This window comes from Taudactylus pleione, unplaced genomic scaffold (genome assembly GCF_031769625.1).
Source record: "Taudactylus pleione unplaced genomic scaffold, aTauple2 ptg000256l, whole genome shotgun sequence".
Taxonomy (NCBI): domain Eukaryota; kingdom Metazoa; phylum Chordata; class Amphibia; order Anura; family Myobatrachidae; genus Taudactylus; species Taudactylus pleione.
In genome coordinates this window covers 25,979,550-26,004,001 of record NW_028284658.1, presented here as the reverse complement: position 1 = coordinate 26,004,001, position 24,452 = coordinate 25,979,550, and the positions used below count along the sequence as shown (strand labels likewise).

General features: G+C 43.7%; 1 protein-coding gene across 1 annotated transcript in view; it reads left to right on the top strand.

Annotated features, from left to right (window-relative positions):
- Window positions 1-21,603, top strand: part of TUBG1 (tubulin gamma 1) — a 31,695-nt gene extending 10,092 nt beyond the window's left edge. Inside the window, exons 4-11 of the mRNA XM_088480761.1 lie at window positions 129-197; window positions 949-1,028; window positions 1,511-1,637; window positions 1,722-1,808; window positions 6,295-6,444; window positions 11,308-11,460; window positions 16,507-16,668; window positions 19,147-21,603. Coding sequence (XP_088336887.1) covers window positions 129-197; window positions 949-1,028; window positions 1,511-1,637; window positions 1,722-1,808; window positions 6,295-6,444; window positions 11,308-11,460; window positions 16,507-16,668; window positions 19,147-19,344 — 1,026 coding nt within the window. The 3' untranslated portion in view covers window positions 19,345-21,603. The remainder of the gene's footprint in view (window positions 1-128; window positions 198-948; window positions 1,029-1,510; window positions 1,638-1,721; window positions 1,809-6,294; window positions 6,445-11,307; window positions 11,461-16,506; window positions 16,669-19,146) is intronic.
- Window positions 21,604-24,452: the final 2,849 nt, after the last annotated feature.

Below are 24,452 nucleotides of genomic sequence, written 5' to 3'. Positions count from 1 at the left end.
TAACTATCAGAAGTGGGGTAAAGTCAGCAGTGATAACCTATACATTGGTTTATGTTCTTCAATTGTATTTCTTCTGATATTTGTGTACTAAAGTAAAGTTATATCGATAAATTAATTGCCTTTTGTAGGGGGAGAAAATCCATGAAGATATATTTGACATCATTGATCGAGAAGCTGATGGCAGTGATAGTCTGGAGGTAAACAGAAGTTGAATCATTTAGACATAAGTAATCTCATGTGTAATTTCATCTATAGAAAGGACAAACCTGTTTCTCACCTGCAGCATCGATCAGCAGGGTCAGGGTTAAATGTGGCCATATGCATTGGTGACCAAATTGGATAATGATCCGGCAGCTAGATCACTGATGCAAATCGCATTCACCAGCATCAACCGTTATAATGGGATCAGTTTATTACTTGGTATTGTGGTGGTTTTGGGATGATAAAACCTATGTGGGCAGCTTACAGGTGTGTCCTCATACACTATTGCTGCAATCGCACTAAAAGCTCTTCTCCGCGCACCAGGTCCTGTGTGACTCTGCTTGGGCCGGACATTTTTTACACCTCTTTTTTTGCTGAATGTGCATCTTAGTCGCAACACAATGCAACAAAACCGCATCATGTGACTGCACTGATTAATTTGATATGCGACACTTGTATATCTGTGCGTGACTGAGTCTGAATCAGTAAACTAACTGCTACAATGCAGCGGCCGTTGCTTTTTTTTTTTTCATGCCATGTTGCGAGAAGCTGCGTTCTCTCATCACTTTGTGACTAAGACGTACATTCGGGCGATAAAGACGTGAAAAAGAAGCTACACTGCTCGGTGCAGCTCACTTGCGTCATCTGGCGTATTGAGACTAGGTGTATGAGGACACATCTGTCAAGGTGCATCAAGGTGCATGAAACTGTTCACCGTCCTATATCTCTATTTCTATATTTGTACAGGGATTTGTGCTTTGTCATTCAATTGCTGGTGGAACAGGCTCTGGTTTGGGATCTTATCTCCTGGAGAGATTAAATGACAGGTAGGTGCTGGGTTATGGGGCTTCTTTGGATGGGATGAATGTAGTCAACATCCCGGCGGTCGGAATGCCGACAGTCAGAATACTAGGCTGGAATCCCGGCTCCAGAATCCCGACCACTGACATCCCAACAGTAATTATTACTGCTAGGTACTAGGGGGAGGGTTAGGGTTAGGCTGCAGGGGGGTTCTAGGGTTAATATACTTAGATAATTCTGTTGGGACTCTGACTATCTGGATGCCGCTGGCTGTATTCTTACCGCCAGCATCTCGACCGCTGGGATCCTGTACCCCAACCCATTTGCATATAGTGAGTGCAATATGGGAACCTGATGCTATTTAGTACAGTTGCTGAGATTATACTGGTGACTACTAATGTTTAATACAGCCATAACCTCCTTTATTCCTCCTACAATATATAGCTAAAGAGATATAAGCATAATAAATACTATTCAAAGACCATACACTGTTCTCTTTATTAACCAGGTATCCTAAAAAATTGGTCCAAACATACTCTGTTTTCCCAAACCAAGATGAGATGAGTGATGTGGTTGTACAGCCTTACAATTCCCTTCTCACACTGAAGAGACTGACCCAAAATGCTGACTGTGTGGTAAGATGCCAGTTTCTTGGTTGTCACTATATGATATACTGCTTCTGTGAGGACTTATACAACCTGTGGTTTATTCTTTCCTAGGTAGTTTTAGATAACACAGCATTGAATAGAATTGCGACAGACCGATTACACATACAGAACCCGTCCTTCTCTCAAATTAATCAATTGGTAAGTACTCCCACAAGTTCTCACAGCATCTAGCCTAGCTTAGTATAAAGAACAACTTTCTCAGGAGAAAAGTATTACTAAAATTCAAGGTGGTGTTTTGTTGGAAACATGTATTGCACAGAACCATGGTTTACTACAAGTCCTCGGATGTTCTGGTTTTCATGACTGATGCTAGATCTGAATCCACAAGCCTTGGCTGACTGCTTTTCAGTTTTAGTAGACCGGACCAAAACCTCATGGGCCTGAAGCAGAGTTGAATGCACGTTGGCAGTAATTGCATCTACAGAAGAAATGTGTATATTTGAACATAGTCGTACGCATCTTTGTGAGTGCGCCACCCCTATTCGCACGGCCAACTCTGTAGAGACCATAGTTCTATTGATATGCTCACTCTGGACTTGTCTTATAGGAGAACGCCCCATTACAGCCCATTTGCGCCTCTTCATTCGCGAGTTGAGATGTGATTAAAATGCGTACAGCTCTGCATCGCTCTTACTGGAGCATGCACATTGCAAATTTTCCCATGTTTCTAGGCATCTAGACAGTAACCAAGCAAGATTTTGGGGTCTATGTACTAAGCCTTGGATGGACATAAAGTACCAACCTATCGGCTCCTGTCACTTTACTTGCTGCGTTTGAAAAATGAAAGTTGGAAGCTGATTATTTGGTACTTAACACTTTATCTATCCGCAAGGCTTAGTACATAGACCCCTTTTTTCAGTTATGCCCCACTTAAAGGGACTGTAAACTTGAAATAAAAAAAGGGTATTGTGTCTAGAATAAGCGATTGTATAGGTATGCGTTTAATTTGCTGACGGACGGGATCCCTGACGTCGACGTTCTGACGCTGGAATCCCGACACCCAGCAAAATGCAGACACCGCTATCCCAAGCAAGACCAGGTAAACTGAGTCGGCACCCCGAACGCCAGAATCCAAAACTTAAGGATCCGGGTCGGTATTAGAATATGGGGGAGGGGGGGTTGGGTTTATGGACCCAAGGGTGAGATTAGGGTTAGGCACCCCCCGGGGAGGGTTAGAGTTAGGCTACGTGGAGGGGGAGGTTAGGGTTAGGCACCACCACAGGAGGGTTAGGGTACTTACCGCCCTTGTCGAGATCTTGGACGACCGGGCTGCCGGCGTCGAGATTTGAGCCACCGGCATATTATACTGATTCCGATTGTATATGTATAATGGTGTGCATCTGTATAGGCTATTGGGAGAAATTTTGGTCCAATGAGCTTATGAAATGTCTGAGTTAAATTATATTGTTTAGATTATTTCCTCTTCACAAACTTATTGTATTGTAGGGAAGATCCTATAGTAAGGATATCTTTAATTTTATTAATATTTGCATCGGACAAATACAAATGGAAAACAAAAAGCATAGAGTTACAGTCCCTTTTTAATTACTTGTATGTCAGTCAATGAAGCGGTTACTTTGCCAGCTGCTATAGTGATATGTAGGACACCTGAGCTATTACACGTTAGAGTGGATGTTACTTAAGATGAAAGTCTGCACCTGGCATGTAATGGAGCGTACACACGGTCAGATTTGTCAGACTTGTCAGATTTGTCAGATGAACGACTGAACGATTGAACGATTTGAACAATTTGAACGATTTTACTAAAGTTTTGAACGATTTGAACGATTGAACGATTTTTGACTGCATTAAAATGAATGGAATCGTCCAAGTCTGACTGCAAACCCATCAGATGTCAGATATCGTTATCTGACAAACGGGAACGCGCATCGTTGATCGTCCATCGTTCAGGCATGTCAGATATGAACGATTTTCCTTCAGATATGAACGACTGAACGATTTTTAAATCGTTATCGTTCATATCTGAAGGAAAAATCTGATCGTGTGTATGCACCTTAAGCTTCAGTGATGGAGGGGTACACTGTGTTACAAACAGTGCTACAAGGAAAGCATGTTGGAGATTGAAATAGACCGTTATTCAGTAACACCCAGCTGTTAGTGCTTCTAATAATGGTAATGGCAGCAATCATCGTCTCTGTATCACAAAACGAATGAGCACAGCACTTGCCACACTGTAGCAAATAAAAGTCCCTCATACAAATACCATGATTAATACAAGGTGTCCTTAATTGTTAATCCATCATGTGTTTTGTCTATTTGCTTTGCAAGAATATCAGTGAATACTGAGGATGATAGTGGTCATTATCTGACTGCATTTACCAACATGCAAAATAATCCTTTATGATACCCAATAACAAATCTTATCAGCCATTGTTGGGCCAATAGTTAGGAGGCTTACTTTATTACATGAGGCGGGGAAAGAGGCAGACATAACTAGTAGTGAAAGAAGAAAAAACACGGATGTGGGAGCGCTACAAATTTGCTATTGGAACATGTATGAAATGAAATATGGATAGAATGGAATTTAACACAATTACCATGTATATAAAGTGATAAAAAAACAGAATATGATCTGTTCAGAGACCGCAAATAAAAAATGACATTAAGATGACATAAAAAGGATATAATGTATGACAATATGCAGACAAAACAACAGAAATGCATGAAATGTCCAAGTAAATAGCGGTTATATAGTAACAATGGAGAATACCCCTGGTAAATATGGGGTGTAGTTGCAAATGAGTTCTTGCACTTTATAGGTCAATAGGTCATCAAAAAATTGGACACTAATAACTGCATGCAGTAAAAAATGATAGTAATAATACTCCAGGCTCCAATAGCTAGATGTAGTGGTCAAATAATGCCAAGTGAACGTAGCTGGATCATTCCAGTAGCTTACATGCTCAATGAAAAGTGTGGTGCGGGTGCTCAGTGGCAAAGAGTCTGAGTAGTATAGCCACTTGTGGGTCCCGGCCGGGAGAGAGGTGAATAAGCAGAGTCTTGTGATGCTGATAGCGGTGCGGCTCTGATGTGGAGTGGCTGAGATGTACACCGCCCTTGCAACAAGCGACTTCTTGCTGGGTGTTGCTGACCGCCAGAGGTGACCTCTCAGTGAGTGGATACCGGTTGTGAGGCTGGAGTCAGCAAGTCTTTAGCTGGCCACACATCTAAAGATTATCTGTCCAACTAGTTGATTGGTTGGAATGAAAATCTGGGAAGGTATGAAAGCAAATGATAATCAGCAATTTGCTCCCAAACGCTGGAAAATGGACCAAAACTGTTGTTTGGACGAATTGTTAGATGAAACATTTAACAAACTTGTCTGACCGACCATTTTCATCTGTTTTCTGGCATTTAGGAGCAAATTGCTGATCATCAGCTACTCCCATACGTTACCAGATTTTCATTCCAACCAATCAACAAGTTGGCTAGTTGGATGTAAGTTGGTCTAGTGTGTGGCCAGCTTTACACTGTGTGGCAGCTGGTTTATATGAAGTGTCCGCATCCAGCAGATTTTAAAAGGCCATTTTTTTAAACTTCGCTGAATTAATATAACTGTTATAAGTGCACACCAAAGATACATAACTAGTAGTGAGTTGCAGGGTAACAAGACTGGACTTTCAGTGCATACAATGTAGACTCAACTTTATTGCAATATGACATTAGTGTTCTATGATATTTTCTCATACTGTTTATTTTTGATCAACCAAGCAAAGCTCTCACTATGGAACATGAGTTGGTAAATAATTGGGTAGAATAGTTACATTTTGTCTGGAAATTAGCTTATGTTATCTTGATGTCTTAAGCTGGCCACACATCTAAAGATTATCTGTCCAACCAGCCAACTAGTTGATTGTTTGGAATGAAAATCTAGTGTTCCCTCTAGCTCCGGCGGCAGGCAGGGCGCCGGAGCTAGAGAGGGCATGCCCGTGCGCGCGCCTCAGGCGCGCGCGCGACCGAGAAGGGGGCGTGGTCATCTGAAAAGGGGGCGTGTCTATAAGACGCGTCCCCTTTTCGTCACTCTTGGGGGCGTGCCCGGCACTTACGGACACGCCGGGCAGCCCCCAAGCCCTGCAGACAGGGAGAATAGATGCCGGGCATGTTTCTGCACCCGCGGGACGCTGCGTCCCGCGGGTGAGAACGGCTCCCGCAGGCTGTTAGGGCAGGGCGCCGCGTCCCGCTAAAACAGCCTAGCGGGAACGCTAAAAATCTGGTATGGTATGAAAGCAAATGACAATCAGCAATTTGCTCCCAAACACTGGAAAATGGACAAAAACTGTTGTTTAAACAAATTGTTTAGATCAAACATTTAACAAACTTGTCTGAACGTCCATTTTCATCTGTTTTCTGGCATTTAGGAGCAAATTGCTGATCATCATTTACTCCCATACGTTACCAGATTGGTTGGAATGACAATCAACTAGTTGGCTAGTTGGACATATATAATCTTTAGATGTGTGGCCAGCTTTAGAGCATATGTCATTTTGACTACATGCACCCTCAAAGTTTGTCCTAGGGCTCTTCGATGTTTCTGATAATGTGGGTACGTATCTTCCCATAATTGCTTACAATTCTTTTCTGTAACTATTTTGATGTTGTACAGGTGTCCACTATCATGTCTGCCAGTACTACCACACTCCGCTACCCAGGCTACATGAACAATGATTTAATTGGTCTTATTGCCTCCCTCATCCCTACGCCACGTTTGCATTTCTTAATGACCGGATACACTCCACTGACTACAGACCAGTCGGTAAGAAACATAATGAAGCAACTGACATTGTCTGTTTGCAAGTGCTGTTACTTGATAAAAAATACTTCTATGCTTTTGTTCTCTGTGCTAGAAAATGTGAAGTTTTATAAGGATATTTGATTTCACTGAGAAAAACACATGGGGCCCGATTCAGAGCCGCTCACAAAGTGGCCCGATGGTTGCCCACTGCGCACGCGCCGCGTCCGGTGTGCGCGAGCCCCGCTGAGTGACTGAAGTTCAATCGCTATGGGGCTCGCAACTAGACGGGGCAGCTGTCGATGTTGATTGACAGCTTGCCCCGTTTTGTGGGCGGGTAAGGGGGGGTGACCGGACAAACGCAGGCGTTCCCTTAGGAACGCCTGGCGTTTGTAGGAGGGCTGATGTCAGTAGTGGACCTCCTGCTTTATTAGAGCAGGAAGGCCACTCGGGCTTGCGGCAGCTAGACCCTACCCCAGGGTCTCGTCGCAAGCCCGATAATCGCGACGGTCTCCAGCCCGCTCGCACAAGCTATAGGTGGTCACCCACAGCTTTGCGAGCGGTCGGAGACCAAAAAAAAAACCACCCACGTTCAGAGCGAGCGCCCGCCAGCAGCGAGCAGCTCTGAATCAGGGCCTTGGTCCCAGTGTGTGTGTGTGTGTGTGTAGGGGGGCAGATATTGTTCTGCTATATAAATGTCAGTATATGGTCACATTGTAGTAATTGAGTAGCCCTACATAGAAAGCCATGTTTACTTTTATCCTCTGACCCACCTTTTTTTCTGCAGAAGCCAGTGTGTGTAACCCCGTAAGACCGCAGAGAGTTAACACCCCTATAGTCTGGCACTTGTGTCAGGAATTTGTTTTATTTAATTATTTTAAGGACATCTAGGGGTTTCTTTTGGTAACATTAAGAAATATATAGTGTTTTATTCTCTATAAATTATAATATAAAGTTCCATCATTTTTCAGTCTCAGAAAATTGTCATAAATGTATTTGTCTCGCTCTTCCCAATAATCAAGCTTTTAGGGAGTTATGGGGATCAATTTTAATTTTCAGATAGTTTATAACAAGGAAACACCTTTTTAGATGAAACCAAATACTCAGATGTAAACCGTTAATAGTAATGTCTGACTCGACTAACCCTAGCAAGTACCCAGACCTGCGGACCTAGAGGAAATCCCTAGTGACATCATGGGCATGTACTGTGACCATGCAATAGCACTCTGGTCCTATGACATTATGCAAACTGTTTAATGTTTATGAAAATCATAGGACCAAGAACCTAACAAAGTGCTGCTCCATATACTTGCCCTTCACAGTCATGGTCTGGAGATCGGGGAGCATAATTCCCTCATTTATAGTATGACATTTAAAATGTCAGTTTGGAGTAACATGTCTTAAACTTCATATTGCAATGACTGTCTGATGTTTTATTTATTTAGATTGTGTTTTATATTTATACTGACCAGAAACTTGCTTTGTCTTAACCAATACCAGACATTCACTTTCATAGCTCTCTAATAAATTTTTTTTTAAATATTTTCCCGAAAGAGACAGTAAGATCATAGTGCTGTAATGTACGTCTGTAGAATCCATTTATGTTTACACATATCTACAGTATACCTGTGTTTCGGGAGTTACCTACAGTATTTGGTGCTTAAATTTGGCTCCCCTTCCTAGTGTTTATTACAGAATAGAGTTTGCACACCATGCAACTTGCAACAGACACCTATATCTGCAAGCTGGGGACTATGGGCCTGATCCAGCAGTGAAACGCGATCGCAGCTGCGATATTGCACGGAATGCAGCTGCAGAAATATGCTAGTGCTGCCAAAGCACAGCCAGCATAAAGACACCCACTGCTGCCTTCTCATATCCGTCCAACCTCTCTTCTGCGTAAACATCGGTGCCATCGACGCACATCGGCCAATCGTGCAGTATTTACAACAGGTCTGACCAGCCACAGATATTGCAAGTCTCGTCGCGCGCAGAGAGCTCTCATGCTGCGTATGTAATCGCAGTGGCTAATTTATGCACGCCCATGAAACGGCGTTCAAACAAACAGGCACGCCCCCTTTTTTTCGACCACTCCCCCGTCACCGCTCCCCAAACACTCATAGCCTGTCACTCACTCTGCAATGGATTCCTCTATGCGTGCAGTGCGGCTTATACACATTCTCGATGGCTAATAATCGATCTGCGTACGTAGTTGCATTAGCGATCGCTGCTGAATCATTCCCTCCACTGAGCATAGGGAATGGGTAGCTTTATAAGCATGTGTTCTATTAATAGAACCATATGTAATGCATTGTAGTCCAGCTGCTGATGCTTTCTGCAAATGTCTGTAGTAATACACCATTAAATCCATATTTTACTCCCTGCATTCATTAAGGATGTTCCTAGGAGAAGCAGATCTAAAAGCCTAATGGATTATAAGCGGGTACTTCTGTGTGCAACTATCAATTTTCCACTCTGATAGATTGACCTTGTATTTTTAATTCTCAATTTCCTGTGTGCTCTGCTTAAACTTTCAAAGATTTTTAACAACTTAGGGAATATTCCTGCTTTTTATGAAGAAAGTCAAAAGAAGATATTCCAATTTATAATTCTTTTTTTTTTTTTCCCTTCACTCTTTATTCTATTTACTTATATTGTGTGAATGTTTTTACTTGTATGTTGTACTTTATTTTCTTTTATTGATTCTTAGGTTCTGAAGTTCATGTAGGCCTAAGTCCTATATTTAGTACACAACATATATATTTGAATTAGAGATCGGCACAGATGTCTGTGAAAGATGTCGTTTTGCTTTGTTCTGAGATACGAACTTGGTGGGAAGGTCAAAACCAAACCACTCATCTTTAATTTTATACATATTTTGGCAGATTTTAATTGAAAGTATAATTCATAAGAGCCAAAGAGAATATCAATCTCACTGGAGTGCTGAAAACATGGAGCTTTGATTTAGAGTTGGGGGAATATTTATCAAGTCGTGGAGAGAGGTAATTGGAAAAGTTGCTCATAGCAAAGCCTGTAAAATGACAGCTAGAAGCTAATTGGTTAGTATGAGCAACTTCTCCACTTTATCTCTCTAAAGGGACCTATCCATTAGACGACTTTCTGAACGATTCGACGAAAAAACCAGGAGGTTTTGGTCGGAACATTCAGAAAGTCGTCTAGTGAATAGCTGGCAAGCACCAGCGATGCGCTTGCACGCTGGGTCCTTGCCGACGCCGACTATCTGTGGAACATGCTCGTCAGGTTCAGAATGTTCTCAGATAGGCGGTCGGTCTCCTTCACTGAATGACATTCAGTGAACACCGTTCAGTGCGGGCACCGCACCTAGGCGACCTGAAGGACTGAACGCTAGTCGTTCAGTTTTTCAGGTCGCCTAATGGATAGGCCCCTTAAGATTTGATAAACCTCCCCCCTTGGACACAAGTACATTAGCAAAAATGTGTAATTTTGTGTGCGAAGTAAGATTTGTTGCAGTCCGTATAAGCACAACTTTGGTCAATGTTTTCAAAGTGGCCCGGGGTGTTCATATGCCTGTATACAGATGTGTCCTCATACATCATTGCTGCAGTCGCAACAAAAACAGCCCCGCTTGGTGCACCAGGTCTTGTGCTAATTTGTTACAGGCAGGCGTCTTTTTTGGCGAAAATGCATCTTAGTCGCAATGCGACACTTCTATATATGTGTGCGACTATCTGGATTTGTATAAGAATTGCTACCATGCAGCGGCTGCGGCTTTCTTCGATGCCAAGTTCTGTTGTGCTTCGTCGTATATCAAATTAATCATGCGTCTTAGTACATCGCACTTATTCAGGCCCATAGTGTATATACAGAAAAATAAATGAGGAAAGTAATGCTTATTTATTAAAGAATGATGGTCAGTTGCATAAGTCACTTTTTTAGTTGTTCAACAGAGATAGCTGATAGTAAGCAAGTCCATTTATATTAACTCTATGGACATAAGTGACTACTATTTACCACCTACCAAGATCACTGCACTGTATATTGATAGCAGGACAACACAGAGTGCACATACACACATAGCATGTTGTGAAGTTTGCCATTGAATGATCTGAATTGTAATTAAACAGCAAAGGCTGATTTCGGTTCAAAATTAGTGTGTGTATGTTACTATTCATCTGATGAAGATCAGTGTGCACTGAGGCTGATAGTCGTCATCATCTGACTGCATTTATCAACATTCACAATAAGGATCCTTTGATAGGATTGTGATTGGGTATAACGGCCATTGGTGGGCCAATTGCTAGGAGGCTTCCTTTATTACAGGGGTGGGGAACCTTTTTTCTGCAGAGGGCCATTTTGATATATATAACATTATTCTTGGACCGGGTGCAGACCGCGCCCCCTCTGTGTGATGTCACACAGGGGTGGGGCCACAATCGCTGATGATTACAGCAATGCCTGGAGCATCCTGAGGATGCTCCCGGGAGCTGTAAAGGCAACAGTGTGACCGTCTGAAGGGTCCTAAGGAAGCTCCAGACAGCACTGCTGCATAGATTCTGGCTGCAGTATGCCATTCTAGGCACCCTGCTAGCCAGATGAGGCTAGCAGAAAAAAGCTCAGAGGGCCAGACCAAATTATTCGGGGGGGGGGGGGGGCCTTAAATGGCCCTTGGGCCTGAGGTTCCCCATCCCTGCTTTATTAGATGAGGAGGGGAAAGAGACAAACACAACTATGCCTGCAGATCTCTGTTAGTCTTTACTATATGACATCTACACTCCTGGTAGATTGTATGTCCTTTTCTTGTAAATAAATTTGAATGCATGTTGTGTTTTTTTTTTTTTTAATTGTTTGAAGTGTAATGTTATCATACAGTCTGCCAGAGATTACAATATGAGTCCCTGTCTATAGGTGGCCAGTGTGCGGAAAACCACAGTGCTGGACGTCATGAGGAGGTTGCTGCAGCCCAAAAATGTTATGGTGTCCACTGGGCGAGACCGCCAAACAAACCATTGTTACATAGCGATACTGAACATTATCCAGGGAGAGGTTGATCCTACTCAGGTGAGTTGAGGGTAGAACATTAAAAGTAAGTGACACAGAGAGCAGCGTAAAATGTGTAGCTGTAATAGGAAGGTGTACACCAATGGCTTAAGTTTTAAAACTTAGAAGAAACCATGATGATTGTTTTGGGGTGGATAATGGGAAGCCATTAGTGTAGGTCCAAAATTGAAGGAGGGTGGAATTAAAAAATTACTTTTGTAGTTAATTAAAGCGAAATTTTTTTGTTTGTTTTTCAAGTGAACTCCTTTTATTGTGTTTGCATTAGTCATTTTACCTACGTCTTTGGGGCATTACTGAGTGGAGATTCCCAGATGGAGAGAATGTAGTTGAATACTTCTCTTTCCTCAATGCTGGGGGACTTTGGACCATGGGGTTGTATCCGGGACTGCAGGAGCTGGCACTTAAACTAGCTTTAACCCTAAACTCCTCTCTTCTGCAACCCCATGATGTCAGTGTAAATGACGTGCCTGAGGAGTTCGGCATGGGTTGGGGCTTTGCAGCCCAAGGTAGCTAGTTCTCTTTTATTTACTTTGTAAATTATTATTTTCTTTTTTTCTTTTTAGTAGAGTTTTCTGTGTGCTGCCTATAGCAGCGCAAAGTGGGAGTGCAGCGGTAGGGAGGCACAGCTCGGCGGGTGCCATTCGTGGGGGGGGGGTGCGCTAATCAGCATACTCCCCTTAGCACTCCGGTCTCCACAGAGACTGCCTGGACCCGGGCACAAAGCGTGCACTCACCCTTATAGAGGGTGCCAGACGGCCACAATGTCCTGGCTGCCGGATTTTTTGTTGGAGGCGGCCCCCTTCTGAGGCGTGCCGGACCACAGGCTCCCCGCGGTGGGGCATTCCAAGTGCTTTCCACACAGGGGGAGTAGCACTTGTTGACTGGAGAGAGGGAGTGCATGCGTAGCACAGGGGAGGCTGAGCCTGTCACCCCTGGTCTCCACCCTGCTTGTTGCTGCTTGGCTCAGCCTCACTGACTGCATAGGACGCGTGAAGAGAGGGAACTCTGCTCTCCTACATCATCTGCCTCTGTGGGCTCAGGATTGATTCCGGTGGTGGTTCCTTCAGCTCCTCTCCTCTGCAGCTGCTAGCCTGTCCTGGACGGCTAACTATATATTTGTTTGTTTGCTCAGGGTTTGGGGGTGACAGTTTCCCAGTGACCTGAGAGCTTTCTGTCTGGTCTGCGTCCACTGTAATCGAGTACCGCGTGGAGACCATGGAGGATAAACTGAAGGTGGTCAGAGCAAAATGCACTACCATGGGGTTATTTTACCAGGGTGACTTGTCCAGAGAGGCGATAATGGATTTGGTGGAACAGTTTCGTGGGTTGGCTGAATGTGTGTGAGGCCGTCCAGGACGGCGTCCAGGATTTCAGCGACGGCTGTCTCGGTCTGGTGGGCGCTCTGGCTCTGCGCCTGGGAGGCTGACTCTGAATCCAAGCGGTCTTTAGAATCTCTCCCCTTTGGCGGGGGGATTCTGTTTGGGGCTGAGTTGGACACCATTATTGCCCAGGCTACCAGGGAGAAAAGCACTTTCCTGCCTGTAGTGGCCCAGAAACAGCTGGGTCCACGGTTTCGGGCCTTTCACTCCTCCTTTTGAGGGGCAGCGTCTACTAGAGATCAGTCTTCCCGAGGTCGGTTTTTCCCAGCAGGGGTTCCGCTCCTCAGGGCAGGTTCTCGGGTACCTACAGGCCGAGAAGCAGAGTGCCTGACAGGGTCTCGGCCCACCCAGTCCGGCCGGGGGTAGGCGGAAATCTGCTCCAGTTCAGGGACCGGTGGGTGGCGCCAACAGCCGATGCATGGGTGCGGGGAATCATTTCCCGAGGATATGTCATCGACCTCAGGGGTCCGCCGCCGTGGCGTTTTTTTTACTATGGCAATTCCCCGGGACACGGAGAAGAGAGTGGCCTTGGACCTGGAAATCAGTTCTCTACTCTGGAAGGAGTGGTTGTTTTGGTTCCAGCATCAGAATGGAAACGGGGATTCTACTACAACCTCTTCCTTGTCTGGAAGCCCAACGGGACCTATCGCCCGATCTTGAACATCAGACTGTGGGTGAACCGGTTCCGCAGGGAATGTCTCAAAGAGTTTTTGGCCTCGCTCGACATCCGAGACACGTACCTCCACGTTCCTATTTGGTCAGATCACCATTCCCTCCTCAGGTTTACAGTCGGCCCGGCACACTATCAATTCCAGGCCCTGCCTTTCGGCTCGCCAACCGCCCCACTCGTCTTCACAAAGATCATGGCGGCTATGACGAGCCTTCTGCACAAGGACGGGATAACGGTCGTTCCCTATTTGGACGATCTGCTGGTAAAAGCAGATTCCGCTTCCCAGATGCAGGCCCATCTGCACCAAACGGTGCAGGTGCTTCAGGAATATGGCTGGATCCTGAACTTTGAGAAATCTCACCTGATGCCTTGCCAGCACCTGATGTTCCTGGGAGTCCTCTTCGACACCTCTCTCCAACGAGTCTTCCTGCCCGAGTCCAAAGCCCGGGCGCTCCAGGATTTGGCCACGACTGTCCTGTTGGTTCCGCTCCCGTCCATCCGGCTGTGCATGAAGCTGTTGGGCACGATGGTCTTCACTTTCGAGACCATCCAGTACGCCCGTTTCCACTCACGGGAGTTCCAGTGGGAAATTCTCCATAAGTGGACGAGTCGCACGGAGGACATCTCCTCTCAGCATCTGGTTCTGTCGGACAGCACTCAGCAGTCCCTTAATTGGTGGCTGGTTTCCGATCACCTGCTCCAAGGTCGCTCCTTGGCCACTCCAGACTGGGTCATTGTGACCACAGATGCAAGTCTCCTCGGTTGGGGAGCTGTGACGTCGAACCTTCGTTTTCAGGGTCTTTGGTCGTCTTCGAAGACTGCCCTGCCGATCAATGTGCTGGAGCTCCGTGCCATCTATCTGGCTCTGCTGGCAGCACAGTCTTGTGAATCCAGTCGGACAACGCCACGGCAGTGGCGTGTGAATATTCAGGGTGGCACGAAGAGCGCGGCAGTGGCCCTCATTCTCACTTGGGCGGGGGACTTCGTTCCGACACTCTCGGCAGTATTTATTCCAGGATTGGAGAATTGAGAGGCGTACTTCCTCAGCAGGAACACCTTCCTGCCACGGGAGTGGTCTCTCCATCCGGAGGCCGTCCAGCAGTTGGTACGGAGGTGTTCTCTTCCAGAGATCCAGAGATCTGGGCCTGATGGCGTCTCAGCAAAACTGTAAGGTGCGAGGTCCAGGGACCCACTGGCCTTCACAGTGGATGCCATGACCGTTCCGTGGCGTTTTCGGCTGGCATATCTTTTCCCTCCAAAGTCCCAAGTTACTCCGGCGGATCAAGGAGCAACAGGTTCCAGTGATCCATGTGGCTCCGAACTGGCCGCGCAGGTCGTGGTACGCCGCCGTTCTCAAGCTTTCCGGAGGTCCAGGTTGGCGTCTTCCACAGCGGCCGGATGTGGTCCTGCAGGGTCCGTTTCGGCATGAGGACCTTCCTCCATTGGCTTTAACGGCCTGGCTTTTGAGACCGATTTTCCCTTTCTGTAGTATGTACTATGTTGCGGGCCTGGAAACCGGTTTCGTCGCACAACTATGACAGGGTCTGGAAGACCTACATCCTGTGGTGTGAACGGCGAGAGGTTCACACATACCAGTTTCGCCTGCCAAGGTTTTTAGCTTTCCTTCAGGGAGGTCTGGAAGCCGGCTTGCGGCTTCGCTTCTTTAAAGGTTCAGATTTCGTCTGTCAATTTATTTTCAGTGGCGTCTGGCCCTCCTGCCAGAGGTTTGGACTTTTTTGCAGGGAGTGTTGCGGGTTCAACTTCTGTTTCATCCGCCGGTGGCTTCGTGGGATCTGACCTTGGTTTTTTCCACTCTTTAGCAGGCTCCTTTTGAGCCTTTGGACTAGGTGGACCTTCAATTTTTCACGTGGAAATTGGTTTTCCTTATGGCTTGCCTCTTGGGCGGCGTGTTACGGGGCCTCGGCTGAACAGGTCTGCCGCCCATCTACCTGGTTCTCTGTCCACATGTTTGCTCGGTTTTACAGGTTTCATGTTTTTGCCTCCTGAGACGCGTACTTTGGGCGTATAGTTACCCAGTCAGGCAGCCTGAGCGTTCCCACCCCTAGGGGCAGCTGTTGAACGTCCCATAGTTCAGTGTCCCCCATCATTGAGGAAAGAGAAAAGAGGATTTTTGGGTACTTACCGTTGAATCCCTTTCTCTGAGTCATGCTGGGGGACACTGCATTCCCTCACTCACGCTCAGTCATGTTGCGGTGTGTTATTTGACCGGTTGGTCCTTGAAGTTCTGTTTTTTTTTTTAACCATTTCATTGGGTTACTGCTTCCCTGCCTGCTTACCAGGCACTTTTGAAGTTGTACTGACATCATGGGGTTGCAGAAGGGAAGAGCTGAGGGTTAAAGCTACAGATTTAGTTGAAGTGCAAGCTCCTGCAATCCCAGCTACAACCCCATGGTCCAGTGTCCCCCAGCATTGAGGAAAGAGAAAAAGATTCAACTGTAAGTACCCAAAAATCCTCTTATAACATACAGCAAGGGACATTGTCACCAGAAACAATTACTAGCTTATATTGACAGTCTATTTATGCGTTATCTTACAAATCTTCCCAGAACTATGGCTTCCAGCTATTTTATCTGTTGTTTGGTCTCAAAATGATATCCGTATTTATGAATTAACACTTTTATCACAATGGTTGCTTTGTCACTGGTTTTTCATTCAGTTTTCTAACATATGTAAATGAGCCAGTTGAGTGAAATCTGCCAATGTCCTTTCCCTTTGGATGGGACTTACAATACACTGTATAAAATAAGCACACACACAGCTTATTGTAGTGTACTGTACATTGTAGTATATGTGCATAGCTTAGAGCTGTCCAGGACCCTGCAGATAACCATGTCTTTAAAGCGTAAATCCCACCATCCCAATAAAAATACTCTGGAACGCTGGTCTGTTGCATAAATGTATTTACTAAATCTAGTGTGGTACATAGCTGATAATACTGGTTCCAGTCCATTCCTTACATGTGTTCTCTTTCGGAAGGTGCACAAGAGTTTGCAGAGAATCCGAGAAAGGAAGTTAGCAAATTTTATTCCGTGGGGCCCTGCTAGCATTCAAGTGGCCCTTTCAAGGAAGTCTCCATATCTTCCATCTGCACATCGGGTCAGCGGACTAATGATGGCCAATCATACCAACATCTCATCGGTAAGTGTAGAGAGTTCTTCTACCTCTTCTCTTGACTATGCATGACCTGATTGGGAGATTACATCGTCATGAGCATTGGGACATAACCCAGATATATGGATTATATTGGGTGTGGTGTACTATATAGACATTCATAATATAGACATCATAATGTTGACAGGTACATTTTGTAGACAATCAAAATGTTGACATGAACTATGTCAACAGAATGTCGATAGACATATTATCGACATGGACATAATGTAGACAATATAAAATGTATAATGTAAAATTTTTTAAATAAAAATGTAGACAGTCAATATGTTGACAAGTAAAGCATGTAGACCTGCCTATATTTTGACTGCATGTTACACTATGTGCAGTTACCTATAGTTTCAATGTCAACATTTTGATTGTTGCCATTTTGACCATGTTTGTATATTAACATGGTCAAAATGTTGACATGCCTACAGTATATTTTGATTGCACGTTAAACTACTGTATATGCAGTTTCCTACTTATATTTTGAATGTCAACATTTTGACATGGTCAAGATGTTAACATATAAAATATAGACATCTACGTACAATATGTTTCTTACTGGCATTGTCTGACTTCAATACTAACTTGATATTAACTTGGTATATGTCTATCAATGGCATTCTGTGGGTTTGAACACATTTCCGATAATAATGAAAGCAGTGCGGGGAGGGTTGTACCCGCTGGAAAAAGAAGTGGCCTTGCTCCCAGAACCTCCTGTCACTGACGAGTCATCGGCACTTTTGGTGTCACCCCTTGGCAGGTGACACTTGGGTGCTGCCCGCATCCCCCTTGTGACGCCACTGAATGAAAGTCACTTTTTTTTTTGCAAAAAATACATGCATTATTATTTTGTGGGTTGTTGGGTATGTTAGGTCGATACTTCTGATGTCAACATGCATTAGGTCGAAATGTTGACATTCAAAATATAGACCTGCCTAGGCTTCCCAGATCATCCCTTTAATTCGAAACACAAGTAAATTTCAAAAGAAGGGGTGGTCTATTGTGGGGAGGGGGATGTGCCCTCGTGACACCCCCCCATTTCATCACACTTAGGGGCGAGCCCAGCACTTACGGAAGTGCGATGCTTCCCCCAAGCTCTCCTCTCACTGTGAGTAATTACCCTGCAGCTCTCAGAAACCACAATTTTTTCCCACCCGCTGGACTGCATGGGGCGCCACTAAAAGGGCGGGTGCATTTTGCCCCTTTAAAATCAGGCAGCTCGTGCTACTGTGACTGGGTTTAGGGCAAAGGTTGCAGCAATTTACGGTGCTGCACATAATCGGTGCTCAGTCTGTGCACAGTTTTCTAGCAGGGGGGTGACAATGACTGCATCCCATACAGCATACCTTCCAATGTTCTAGCAGTAAAAATTGTGATGTCCGAAAAAGGGGATGTGGCCTTGCGTGAAATGCTGTGCCCATTTTTGTCATGCTGGGGCCATGCTCCCAGTCCCCCTCCAGTGAATAGATGCCACTAAGCAGAGCAGCGGGTGAGTGGGCCTCCCAACCTCTACTTTTCCTGGTGAGCCCTGTGGCCAGTCTGCCCCTGCCTGTATACAAACCTGAAGTAATATTAATAAACCTATTAGGTGTAGGATTTTGTTTTATTTTTTTTCTACTTTTAACCTATCCTCTTCTGTAATTATTGAGCATTTTAAAACAATTTATTGAGCTACCAAAGAGTTGTAATGCATTTTATTAGTACATTGGGGATTGTATTTCACGGTTTTCACCATTGGTTCTCTCACTTTAACGGTCATTACTTTACGTATGCTCATTTATTCCTAAATGTAACAAAATATTTGTAATTGTTAGAACTTTGTATTTTGCTCTTAGTTTTAGGTACATGTGCCCTTTAGAAAGTGGTAGCAGGCTGCATGTATCTTCATATTGGTTCTGCTCAGAAAATGACTAACAAATCATTAGGAAACAGTGGCAAGTGTTAGGTGCTTCATGAGCAGTATTCATGATGTAATAGATCATGTGTACTTCAGTGACATCTTAGTTCTTAGTATATTGAATTGCATTTCATGATAGACTGGAAGCAGCTTGCAATCAAATTATTGTGTGATGCATTTTCCTATGCTGACAGAAGGTGTCGCTGTTGCATCGCTGTGTGTAAAGCTAACCCATTTCTTCCACTCCCGGATTGTAATATTTCAAATGTCACTAGATTGCTTTAAAGTCATTCTTAACTAGCATTGTATCTGAATGCTGCAATGCAGATGTAAACTATATTCTTCCCTTGCTCACAATTTAATATTGTGTGTTGTGTTAAATGGATTAATAATTTGCTATTGTTGTTTCCATATTATAGTATTGCAGCATGATTACTTATTTTATCACGCTGAAGTGTGACCAATGCTACGATGACTGAAATGTTAAAGTGCTGCAGGTCTTAATGCTGTCACCTTCCCCATGTCGATGAGTTATTTTCCCTTCTGTCTCCAATATCTAGTTGTTTGAGAGGACCTGCCGGCAATATGACAAGCTGAGGAAACGGGAGGCTTTCCTGGAGCAGTTCCGCAAGGAGGATATATTCAAGGACAACTTTGATGAGCTGGACAACTCGAGGGAGATTGTCCAGCAGCTGATAGATGAGTATCATGCAGCCACCCGCCCAGATTATATTTCATGGGGTACTCAGGATAAGTGAAGCATGTTAGTAAGGACACCCTAGCCACTACAATATTGGAGCTAATGGTTTGTGTACCACACAGCACAGAGGTTGTGCATCATTTGGAAGTAAGACCTTACTGCCATCTAAGTGAGCCACTTTGTTATATCAGCGGAGCAGCACAACCTGGTTACTGTGCTGAAGGGAACCAGATAAATTACAGTCTGTCACTGTTTATGCAGCTAAACTAAGTGTTCCACACATCCATGTGTTTAGCACTGTGAAGAAGCCATTCAATGCTTAATAAAACTAATTAATGATCCAGCTATCCATCATTGAAGTTTCTGCTATTAACCCTTTTAATGTAGAAAATAAACAATTCCAGATGTAATGGGCATTTGCCAGTCCCGTCATAAGGTGTAGGGGAAAGTAAAGCTGGCCATCCACTATACAATTTTCTGTCTTATCTGTCCAATCTGCTGGTTGGAATGAAAACCTGGTAATGTATGGGAGCAAATGACAATCGTCCATTTGCTCACAAACACTGGAAAACAGACAACAATGGTCGTTCAGAAAATTGGTTAAAACACACAAATATAACCAATTTGAAAATTATTTTTTTTTTTCTTTTTTCAGTGTTTAAAACCATATAATCGACTGTTATTTGCTCCCATACATTACCAGGTTTTCATTCCAACCAGCCAGATTGGACAGATATCTGACAGATAATTGTATAGTGAATGGCCAACTTTAGGTAGCTGCAAACATCTTGTAGTACAAAATGGCTGTCATACATTTGTAGGATATACAGTACCTGTATCTTGCTGGTAGCTGCATTGTACATGAGCTAGTATCCTAGAAGCATCTCCCCATTCTTTCTGGGTTTTCATTGCAGGAATTTGCCTTTATTTGTCACCATAGTTGTTGTAGAAAATTACTTGCTTCTGCAAATGTACCCATCATTCACCACACACTACGTGTATTTACTACAGTAGCTTTTTAGTTCACTTTAGTATATATGCATTGTTGATGGCAACAACATCCATTATTTCTTTTTTTTTTTTCCTTGTCTTTTCTAAGCAAGAAAATAAAAAATACAGCAACAATGTGGTTGCTATGGGTTACAATACCTATTTCCATGGCACCAGTTTTCATAAAGGTCTCCCATAGTATTTCTTGCTCATCTTCTCCTATGTGCACTTAAGCTATGTGCATACTGGTATTACATTTTTTTTTAAGATGAGTTTCCAAGGCATTTTAAGCACATGTAAATGGATGTGTATTTTTACCTGCGTTTTGCTTATGGTGCTCTGTAGAGCATTTATTGGTTTTTGTGTTCCTTTTTAATATAGTACAATTCTTGTCCCATTCAATTGCACCTGACGCACAGTAACACAATTGAAAACTTCCATTAATTGCAATGGGATTATATTGTAACAGCAATTAGATGTAGCTGGTAAGCATTTACATGTGTGTTTTCAGTTGCATTTGGCTTGAGCAAGCTATAATAACTTCCCTTCATGTCACAAACCCCTTTTTGTTTTTCATATAAAAAAAAAGCTGATTGAATGCAGATGTGAATGTATTTAAATTGCATCCATAAAACCATGAAAGCAAAGCAAAATATGTGTTTAGCATGCAATCTAAAACGCATTGCAATCGCCTTTATGAACGTATCCTAAACCTTTTCCATTACTCATTCAGTACTTGTTTACCGCCATTCAGAATAGTCAACCATTTGGATAGATTGCAAAGAACACAGTTATACTAAGGGGTCAATTTATTTAGATGTAAGGGGGGCGGGTTACCATAGCCATCTTGTAGAGGCAACTGAACTCCTCCCCCCTCGCTGCCCAATCTCGTCCCGGGCTCGTGAGGTGTTGTATGTAAAAACAAAACAAAAATCTGCGAGTTCTGCATGTAGCGCACTCACTTGCCGCTGTGCCTAATTTGAATTGACCCCTAAATGTCTTACTAATAGTGCTGTTTGCATAATTGATTCAATATTGCTTTCAAATGATAAAATAGTTTCCTGCATGAAAGTTTTTTAAGATGGAGGTTCACAGGTATCTGTGTATTGTATCTATTGTGGGCATGAAAACCTAAAACTGTCAGTGGCTAAAGTCCTTTTATTCTAGGAAAAATTATATTACACAAGATATATATTTGTATATAAAATGTGTGTATTTGAGTTCTGCCTGGAAAGAGCTGTTTTCTCAGTCTTGGCAATTGTAGGATTATTCTTATTAAATAAGATTCACTTAAATCATGTCTCAATTTCATTGTGGTTTGGAAGTATCTCTACACTATTTGTTGCTGAAAAGTAATTAAATAAAATATTTAGCAATTTATTTTTGTGAGGTAATTTCAATACAAAATATTGGGGACATCTGTGGTAATTAAAGCAGATAATATCGTACTTTGTATACTATAGGTTAGTGCAGGAATAAGCCAGACGTTCTATAAATGTAGAGTATGGAATTTTCCTGGCGCTGTATTACAGGTTGCTTTTATGAAACACCAGCATTTACCATAAAACACTAAAAAGATGCAGAATTATCCAAAAGGGATCAATGTGAAGCGCCCCACTTTTCACCTAATTATGAAATGCCCTTGATGAATAAAGCAAGTGGGTAGCTCTTTTCTTAATCTCGCATCATCAATATGGAAGAAAAATACTCTCATTGCATAGGTAATATTGCATAACCATAGATTCACCAGGTGATTTACTCTAGAGCAGGAGTGGCTAAACCAGTCGGAGGCAAAGAGCCAAAAAATATGTGTAATCAATCGAAAGAGCCGATGGCATGCGCGAGGGCAAAAAAGGGGCGTGGGCTGTCACAAGGCCACACCCCATTTTTGTGCGCACGCCTTTGGTATGACATTTGCAGGAACATGACCTTGTGTCACACCCCCGCTTTTAGTCACGCCGGGTGCGAGCCCAGGACATTAAAAATAAACATTTTACATAATCTTCCCAATATACATTTTTCACTGTTGAAGTGAAAGAAAAAGCAAGAGCAACATAGAAAACATTGAAATAGCCACGTTCACATAAAATACATATTGAAATCCAGAACCACATAAAATACATTGAAAATGCCAGTGGCCATTATGCTGTGCCCCTTGTAGTTGTGCCCAATATGCAATGACCCCTGTAGCTCTGCCCATTATGCAGTGCCCTCTGTAGTTGTGCGCCTTCTGCAATGCCCCCTCTAGCTGTGCCCATTAAGCAATGCCCCCTGTAGCAGTTCCCCTCCTGCAATGCTCCCTGCTGTCGTGCTCCCTGCAGTCATGCCCCCAGCACTAGCTCCCCCCCCCCCCCCCCTCTATGAAGAAACTTACCTTTGTGCTGGCACCGCTCCACGACGTCAGGGTACCCGAGTCCCGCCGCGCAGTCGCTGCTGCTGCTTCTTCTGCCGCCTGCTGGATCTAACTGGATCCAGCAGACGCACGGGCTCCGCACATCGCGGGTGACGTCGTGACATCACCCGGGCACTGCATTACTGGGAACGCTGGCCTCTGAATCAATCAGATGCTTCTTTAGCCTCTGGCTTTAGAGACCAGCGTTCCCAGTAACAATGGAGGTCTGCCGAGCCGCGAGCTGCATTAGAAGAGCCTCATGCGGCTCTAGAGCCGCGGGTTGGCCACCGCTGCTCTAGAGTGTGTAAAAGTGCACAATTAAAACTATAGTATAAATAGGGAAGCAAATCCTATATACATGCAAACAAAGAATGGAAAAAGGGTAATTCCGTACAAATATTTTATACTGCAACAGCCAATCCTCTCCGTAATGGAGCAAAATCCCAGTGTCATAACTAATGTGCAGGAAGTACTCCTATAGTAAGGGCATTACCAAGAGGGTTGATTGTTGCAGTAATAGTTGTAAGACATCCCCCCGTAGGGTAGGGTATACAAAGGTGGTAATGGTGCACTTTTACATACTGTAGTGTAGGGTATACAAAGGTAGTAATGGTGCACTTCTACATACTGTAGTGTAGGGTATACAAAGGTGGTAATGGTGCACTTTTACATACTGTAGTGTAGGGTATACAAAGGTGGTAATGGTGCACTTTTACATACTGTAGGGTATACAAAGGTGGTAATGGTGCACTTTTACATACTGTAGGGTATACAAAGGTGGTAATGGTGCACTTTTACATACTGTAGTGTAGGGTATACAAAGGTGGTAATGGTACACTTTTACATACTGTAGTGTAGGGTATACAAAGGTGGTAATGGTGCACTTTTACGTAGTTTAGGGTATACAATGGTGGTAATGGTGCACTTTTACGTAGTGTAGGGTATACAATGGTGGTAATGGTGCACTTTTGCATGCTGTAGGGCATACAAAGGTGGTAATGGTACACTTTTACATACTGTAGTGTAGGGTATACAAAGGTAGTAATGGTACACTTTTGCATACTGTAGTGTAGGGTATACAAAGGTGGCCATGGTACGCTGTTACATACTGTAGTGTAGGGTATACAAAGGTGGTAATGGTACACTTTTGCATACTATAGTGTAGGGTATACAAAGGTGGCAATGGTGCGCTGTTACATACTGTAGTGTAGGGTATACAAAGGTGGTAATGGTACACTTTTGCATACTGTAGTGTAGGGTATACAAAGCTGGTAATGGTACACTTTTACATACTGTAGTGTAGGGTATACAAAGGTGGTAATGGTGCACTTTTGCATACTATAGTGTAGGGTATACAAAGGTGGTAATGGTACACTTTTACATACTGTAGTGTAGGGTATACAAAGGTGGCAATGGTGCGCTGTTACATACTGTAGTGTAGGGTATACAAAGGTGGTAATGGTGCACTTTTGCATACTGTAGTGTAGGGTATACAAAGGTGGTAATGGTGCACTTTTGCATACTGTAGTGTAGGGTATACAAAGGTGGTAATGGTACATTTTTACATACTGTAGTGTAGGGTATACAAAGGTGGCAATGGTGCGCTGTTACATACTGTAGTGTAGGGTATACAAAGGTGGTAATGGTGCACTTTTACATACTGTAGTGTAGGGTATACAAAGGTGGTAATGGTACACTTTTACATACTGTAGTGTAGGGTATACAAAGGTGGTAATGGTACACTTTTACATACTGTAGTGTAGGGTATACAAAGGTGGTAATGG